At 60.3% G+C, this 7,042-nt stretch overlaps 1 protein-coding gene across 1 annotated transcript in view; it reads left to right on the top strand.

Moving 5' to 3' along the window:
• The window catches only part of MUTYH (mutY homolog), a gene marked incomplete at its 5' end in the record, with an annotated part of 5,284 nt that extends 225 nt beyond the window's left edge, over positions 1 to 5,059 (top strand). The window contains 13 exons of the mRNA XM_009326618.1: positions 736 to 775; positions 1,152 to 1,225; positions 1,361 to 1,402; positions 1,485 to 1,556; positions 1,762 to 1,875; positions 2,152 to 2,249; positions 2,542 to 2,686; positions 2,948 to 3,023; positions 3,098 to 3,283; positions 3,440 to 3,585; positions 3,805 to 3,957; positions 4,083 to 4,133; positions 4,955 to 5,059. Coding sequence (XP_009324893.1) covers positions 736 to 775; positions 1,152 to 1,225; positions 1,361 to 1,402; positions 1,485 to 1,556; positions 1,762 to 1,875; positions 2,152 to 2,249; positions 2,542 to 2,686; positions 2,948 to 3,023; positions 3,098 to 3,283; positions 3,440 to 3,585; positions 3,805 to 3,957; positions 4,083 to 4,133; positions 4,955 to 5,059 — 1,302 coding nt within the window. The remainder of the gene's footprint in view (positions 1 to 735; positions 776 to 1,151; positions 1,226 to 1,360; positions 1,403 to 1,484; positions 1,557 to 1,761; positions 1,876 to 2,151; positions 2,250 to 2,541; positions 2,687 to 2,947; positions 3,024 to 3,097; positions 3,284 to 3,439; positions 3,586 to 3,804; positions 3,958 to 4,082; positions 4,134 to 4,954) is intronic.
• Between the last annotated feature and the right edge of the window lie 1,983 nt (positions 5,060 to 7,042).

The following is a 7,042-nucleotide window of genomic DNA, read 5'->3' on the forward strand; positions in this document are numbered from 1 at the left end:
CATGGAAGTGGAAGGGGGTGTTGGAAATGAGAGCGTGCTCCCGGCTGGTCCTGGCAGTTCGCGGTGGGTTGTCTGTAGCCTGTCCCTAGGTACGAACAGTGAAGGGTGAAACCAGGCTTCTCAAACACGGTCTCCGAGCCTGAGCGCTTTCCTCTGGTAAACTTAGTCTAGTTGTCTTTTGAATTGGTTTTGTTCCTCCCTCCGTGGCATCCTGCAGCAGCGAGCGCTGCGTGGAAAAGGCTTCCCATGTATTTGCTTTAAACCTGCTGAGCGTTTTTATTAGAGCTCCTACTCGCCCTGCGCTCGGCCTGGCAACAAGTGGTTAGGCGGTGGTTGGGGTGCTGGGAGTGGGCGTCAGCTTTACAACAACGTCTGTCTGAATGGTGCTGGGAACTGCACGGCCCTTCCGTGGGGCTTACATCTGCCTGCGATTGCTTCCCGTGCAGAGGGGCTCGGGTCCGGGACAGCTCCTCTGGTGGGATCTTTGAACCTCTGAGGTAAACTCTGGCTGTGGGAGGAGTGTGACATCCCCCATGCTTTGTCAAGGAAAAGGTGCTTTGGCTGTCACTTGATTAACCCAAACTCAGAACTTCTGAGCGCTTAGGGGAAATATTTTGTTTGCAGATTCCTATGCAGTGTTCACACCACAAGCGATTTTATTTTATATGCGGGTGCCCTCTGCAATGGGGTCCTGTGTCACCTTGTTTCTCACACCCCATCTTCCTCCCCTTTCAGGCAGCAACTGAGCCGGACACCGACAGGCGGGCATATGCAGGTGAGGAGCAGGGCCTGTGCCCCGGCCTGCGTGGGGTGCCCCGCGTGGGGTGCCCCGCTGCGCATTGCCCCCTGACACGGATGTGCAATATGGCCTTGTGAGGAAATGTGGCTTCAGTTGCCATCCTTGGAACAAGCTGCCTGGGGTGGCCACGAGAACCACTGAGCCCCACTTGCAAGGCGCTGGGGGGTCTGAGAGCCCACTTTGGGCCTGAGGGAGCTCCTGTGGGACAGCATGTGGGGAAGGAGCAAGGGTGGGAAGGGGTCCCATGTGTTGGATGCCACTGCAGTGCTTGTAGCCAGTACTAACGTGGCCAGGGCAGGAGGTGTGGGTGGCGTTGGTGCCTCTGCTCTGACGCCTGTCCTGCTCCCTGCAGTGTGGGTGTCTGAAATCATGCTCCAGCAGACACAGGTGGCTACAGTGATCGACTACTACAACCGCTGGATGCAGGTGACTCTTCCTCACAGAGTCCTGTGCCCACAGGCTGCCCCCTTTGGAGACTTTGTCCACTGCCTGTGGCAGATCTCCAGTTGCAGAGCATGGCTCTGCTTGTCCCTGACTTGTCCTCTTCCCTCTGTACCACAGAAGTGGCCAACGCTGCAGGCTCTGGCGCAGGCGTCCCTGGAGGTGAGCATTGCTGGCTGGGACTGGGTGCTCTCCCTGCCCTCGTAGCTCTTCATCTAACACTGTGCCATGTCTCTTGGAGCAGGAGGTGAACGAGCTGTGGGCCGGACTTGGCTACTACTCGAGAGGGAAGCGTCTGCAGGAGGCAGCAAGGAAGGTGCCCTGGTGCTGGGCTGTGGGGGGCATTTCCAAAGCCCTCTGCAGCCCATGCGTTGGCGCTGGCTCCTGCCTGCCCTGCCTCGCTGGGGCTGTGTGCTGCTGGCACAAGGCTACAGAGGCTGGGATCCCATCTTACTATGGGTAAAATGGGTTGCGCGCACGCACGCTGGCTGCTCCCCTGACCCCGGCCCCCTCTCTGCCAGGTGGTGTCTGAGCTGGCCGGCCAGATGCCCAGGACGGCTGAGGACCTGCAGAAGCTGCTGCCAGGAGTGGGCCGATACACGGCCGGAGCCATCGCGTCCATCTCGTACGGGCAGGTGAGAGCTGGGCGTCAGTGGACATGTCTCCCCTCTCTGCCATCCAGCCCCACCCCTGGTCGGGTCCTACTGCTGGGTCTCGCAAGCCAGGGGCTCCCCAGGGCTCTGCTTGGCTCCGGCTCTCCCCTGCTTTGCAGTGGGTCTCACCCACTGCCCAGCTTGGCCTGTGGGTCGGCCTCGTTTGTGTGTCCCCTCCATCCTGGGAGCACCCCAGCTCCCTGCCTCGCCAGGAGCACGGGCACCTCCCGACATGGTAACCCCAGCTCCTGGTCCCAGGCTACTGGCGTCGTGGATGGGAACGTGATCCGGGTCCTGTGCCGCCTGCGGTGCATCGGTGCTGACTCCAGCAGCCCGGCCGGCATCGAACGGCTCTGGTAAGGGGAACGCTCCATCCCCGCTCCGAGCTGAGGCGATGGTGGCTGTGCTTGTTGGTTGCTGAGGGCAGGATCACTCGGGAGCTGTGGGGAGCTGAGTCTGAGCTGAGCCTGTGAAGGGAGAGAGGTGTGGGGTGCGGGAGCTCTTGGGAAGCCGGTGCTGCTGGGAGTGGTGGAGAAAGGAGCCGTGTTGCCTCTGCCTACCAAAGAGCATCCCCCCTCACTGGCAGGAGGGGGGCAGCCGGCAGCGGCTCCCACAGAGCCCCGTGCCGCTCACTGCTGTTTCTCCCAGGGACATGGCCAATGCCCTGGTAGACAGGAGCCGCCCAGGGGATTTTAACCAAGCCCTGATGGAGCTGGGGGCAACTGTGTGTGTGCCCAAGGCCCCGCTGTGTGGGGAGTGCCCTGTGAAGCAGCACTGCCGAGCGCGGCGCAGGGTAAGTACAGCCCCAAAATCTGTCTCCTCCCTGCCTGCGGGTGGCTGGGGGCTGCCAGCTGTCCCAGTGGGGTGGCAGAAGGTCACCCCAGGTCCCCTCTGAAGCTTCTTACAAGCCATCCCTGTCCCAAACCAGTGCTGCAAGCTGTTCTTGGCTGGGCATCACCTCCTCATCCTGGGTGCTGGCCCCGAGGGGTTACCATGCATGGGGACAAGGTGGGCTGGTGGATGAGCCTGTCCCCATTCCTGTCCCCCCTTGCAGGTGGAGAAGGAGCTGGGCTTCGCCTCTCAGAAGCTGTTTGGAAAACCTGCCCCAGTGCCTGATGTTGAGGACTGTGGTAAGCGCCTGGGGAGATCTCTGTTGTGGCTCCAGGTCTGGGCCCTGTGGTGACTGTTACATCGGTGTTTGCAGGTGTTGGGGGCTGTCCCCTGTGTCCCCCAGCTGCGGAGCCATGGGACAGCAGCCTGGGGGTGACCAACTTCCCCCGGAAAGCAGCGAAGAAGCAGCCGCGGGCAGCGCGAACGGCCACATGTGTGCTGGAGCGGAGGGGCTGCCACGGGGCCCCGGAGTACCTCATCGTGCAGAGACCCAGCTCGGGTAATGGGGCTTGGGCAGGAGGGTGGAGAAGGCACTGCGCGGCCCCTTCCCACCTTACACGAGGGTCAGAGCAGTCTGGGAGCGGGATGTGATGAGACTCAGTGTCCCCAGATGTGCCTCTTGCTGGCTCATGTTCCTGGTGTGCCCCCTGCCCAGGTCTCCTGGCCGGTCTCTGGGAGTTCCCCAGCCTCCCGCTGGCTCAGGGTCTGCAGGAGGAGAAGCAGAGGGAGGTGCTGGCAGATCACCTCCGGGCCTGGACGGGGCGGCCAGTGGTGGCGGGAGGCCTGCGGTTCATTGGAGAGGTGAGCCTGGAGCCAGAGGCGTGCAGCATGAGCCCCCTGTGCTCGGCTGTGGAGGATGTAGCACAGGGGTAGGAGGGTGCCCCTTCCCTGCTGTCACCCCTCTCAAGCCTTGCCCTGCTCCTCAGAGCCCTGGCAGACTCAGTGCACTCGTGAGGCAGCTGAGAAAGCAGTGCACCCCCTGCTGCCTGCCCATTTCCATGTCTTCTCATCCCCTTGCAGGTAGTCCACATCTTCTCTCACATCCACCAGACATATGTGGTCTACTCCCTGCCCCTGGATGGAGACGTGACCCTGGACCCTGCCTTGTCCCCATCCCGCTGGGTGACAGAGAAGGAGTTCCATGCCTCAGCTGTGTCCACAGCCATGAAGAAGGTACCGGGGGGACCTGGGCCTTTCCTCCCTTCCCTCTGTCTCCCTGGGGTCCCGGGGCATCCCCCCAACATCTGTGGGCTGTCCCGGCTCCAGTTCAGCTCTGGGCTCTCTTGTGCTTCCTTCAGGTGCTGAAAGCGTGTGAGAAGCAGCGTGGGGAGGAGAGCAGCCCTGGCAAGGTGGGCATTGCTGCAAGGTGTGCAGCCCTGGGAGCTGCTCCATATTGCCGTGGGCCGGGCCCCGGTGTGCAGTGCTGGAGCCCCCCTGGGCTGTGGGGTCAGGCAAAATGTTGTGGTTTAACCCAGCAGGCAGCTAAACACCACACAGCCGTTTGCTCACTCTCCCGCCCCCGAGTGGGATGAGAATCGGGGGGGCAGGGGCGGGGGGAAGTAAAATTCGTGGGTTGAGATAAAGACAGTTTAATAGGACAGAAAAGGAAGGGAAAGTAATATTAATAATAATAATGATAAAAATATACAAAATACATGATGCACAATGCAATTGCTCACCACTTGCTGACCGATGCCCAGCTAGTTCCCGAACAGCGGTTGCTGCCCCCCGGCCAGCTCCCCCCAGTTTATGTACTGAGCATGATGTATGGTATGGAATACCCCTTTGGCCAGTTTGGGTCAGCTGTCCTGGCTGTGCCCCCTCCCAGCTCCTCGCTGGCAGGGCACGAGAAGCTGAAAAGTCCTTGACGAGTGTAAGCACTACTTAACACACCGATGTTTTAGTTGTTGCTATCAACATTGTTCTCATCCTAAATCCAAAACACAGCACTGTACCAGCTACTAGGAAGAACATTAACTCTATCCCAGCCAAAACCAGGACACTGAGGAGCATCCCTGGCCTGGGGCAGGGCTGCACCTGGGGGATTTGCCTGGCTGGCTTTGCCTGGGATGTCCCCAATACCAGGGTCCCCCCCTTGTCTCAAAGGCAATCCCTGGAGGCTGTGGGGGCCCTTGGGGTTTGGCTTGGCCCCAGTGTGTCTCTCCTGCAGGGCTCCAAGCGGAAGCGGGGGACAAAGCCACAGGGAGCAAGCAGCAGCCGCCCTGGGATGCAACTCTCCCTCTATGCCTTCCTCCGGGCACCCACCTCCCCATGATGGCACCTTTAATATCTGAGACCACCAGAGACCTGTACTACAGTGAGTCCTGCCTGTGGTGTTGGGATGGTGTCCCCTACGCTGCTGCACGCCCAGCCCACAGCCCTGTAATGGTCTCCCGTTCCTCCTTGCAGAGTCTGCCGGCTTCGCCAGCTCTCCCGTGGGAGTTGTGCCTTGATGTGGCCAGCGTGGTCCTGGATGTGACCCGGAGCCAGGCTTGCCCTCCCCGCTCAGCTGGGGTCCTCCTGGGGTTATTCAGCCCTGTACAGCCACCACTCCGGCACTGTGGACTCACAGCAGCAGGGGTTTCTCGCTGGCGGCAGGAAGACTGTGGCCCCATCGTTCCCGCAGCCCTGTCCCCACCTGCCTGCACCTCGTGCCCCAGCCAGTGATTGTGGATGCTGCTGTACCCTTCCTGCTCTCCAATAGCCCTTTTTATACACTTGTTTTTACTGAACCTGAGCCACACACAAGCTTTCTAATAATAAATCTCCTTGAGTGTGTAGGGTTTTTTAAGTTACTTCCTGCCTCTGTTGCATTGTGCTAAGCTGGGGCTGTCAGGCAGCCTGCGGTCAAATATGGGGATGGCCGGCAGGATCCCTACATCGGGGCTGGGGACAGCAGGCGTTTCTTCGTTAATGCACCCATAAGCCCCTTGGCTGAGTGTTAACTGCTAGTGACCCCAAATAAGGGCTGCGCAGCTCTGCCTGCGGGCTGCTCCTCCATGGGGCTGGGCAGCCATCCCCTGGGCTTTTTGTAGGGTTTTATCCCCCTTTTTTTACCTTTTCTGTCAAGCTCTTCCCCACTGTGTTCATGCTGTGGCTTTCCCTGACTGATGCACAGTAGCACCCTTGCTCCCAGCACAAGCCCGGGAGGCTCTTCCCAGGGGGCTGCCAAGGGTTTTCCTCCTCCCCAGGCTTGTGTCCCCGCCTGGGGCTGGCAGGGACAGGGGCCAGTCCTGGGGGCTGCGCGAGGGGCAAGCGGCCTCAGTTTAGGGACTGCAGTGGAAAGGGCCCTTTCATCCTCGCCTGGCACTCGGCAGATCTTAAATGGGAGGAGAAAAAAAACCAAAGCAGTGCTTGCAGGTTAATTCTTTAATTGAGAGGAGCAAGAGGCCATCACTTGCCCTGCACAGGGGCTGGCCGTGCTCTGGGTGGTACCTGTTGACGAGCTGTGGTGTCCATGGCCCCTGGGTTATCCACTCCCCTCTGGCAGCCCCTCATCCCCTATGTCTGGGGGTGTTGCTCTGATAGCAGCGTCCTTGGCCGTGCTGCAGGCACAAGTCTGATTAGCTCAAGACGAAATTAAGGCAGAAAGTTCTTCACATGAGGCCGGTAACTCACTGGGAACCCATGGAGGGGGAGAAATCACCCGGGGGATGCTCAGAACATCACTGGACCTGGCTCTAAGCAACGTGCTGTCATGCTGAAGTTGGCTTTGGCTTGACCAGGAGACCTCCCTTGGTCCCTGCTGACCTGGGCCATGCCGCAGGCACCTGCTGGTATCTCTACAGTGGCGTATTGCCCCAGGGTTGGACCGGAGGGGATGGGCAGCTGAGGGAGGAGGATTGCAGTGTTGCCACTACTGCTGCTGGTCCATATAGACCTGCACAGCTTTCCACAGTGCCTGTATATTGCCTTCCCCGAAGCCTGGCGCTCCCCGCCGGTCAATGAGCTCCAGGAAGAAGGTCTCCTCAGAGAAGATGGGATGGGTGAAGATCTGCATCAAATACTCCTGGGAAGGGCTCTCTGTGGCATCAGCACCCGGCCAGCCCTTGTCCCCAGGCACCGTGGTGTCCAGCAGGATGCCCAGCTCTGCCAGCGTGCAGGGGTCCTGCCCGGCTCCCTGGATCTCCTCTGATTTGCCCCCCTGGCTGTAATAGGCGTCGGGGGGCGTGAAGAACCGCGCACCCCCCTGCTGCAAAGCCCTGGTTGTTGCAACGATATCGGTGGGGCGGAGGCCGACGGGCTGGATCCCAGCCCA

Source organism: Pygoscelis adeliae, unplaced genomic scaffold (assembly GCF_000699105.1).
Source record: "Pygoscelis adeliae isolate BGI_AS28 unplaced genomic scaffold, ASM69910v1 Scaffold306, whole genome shotgun sequence".
Classification (NCBI taxonomy): Eukaryota; Metazoa; Chordata; class Aves; order Sphenisciformes; family Spheniscidae; genus Pygoscelis; species Pygoscelis adeliae.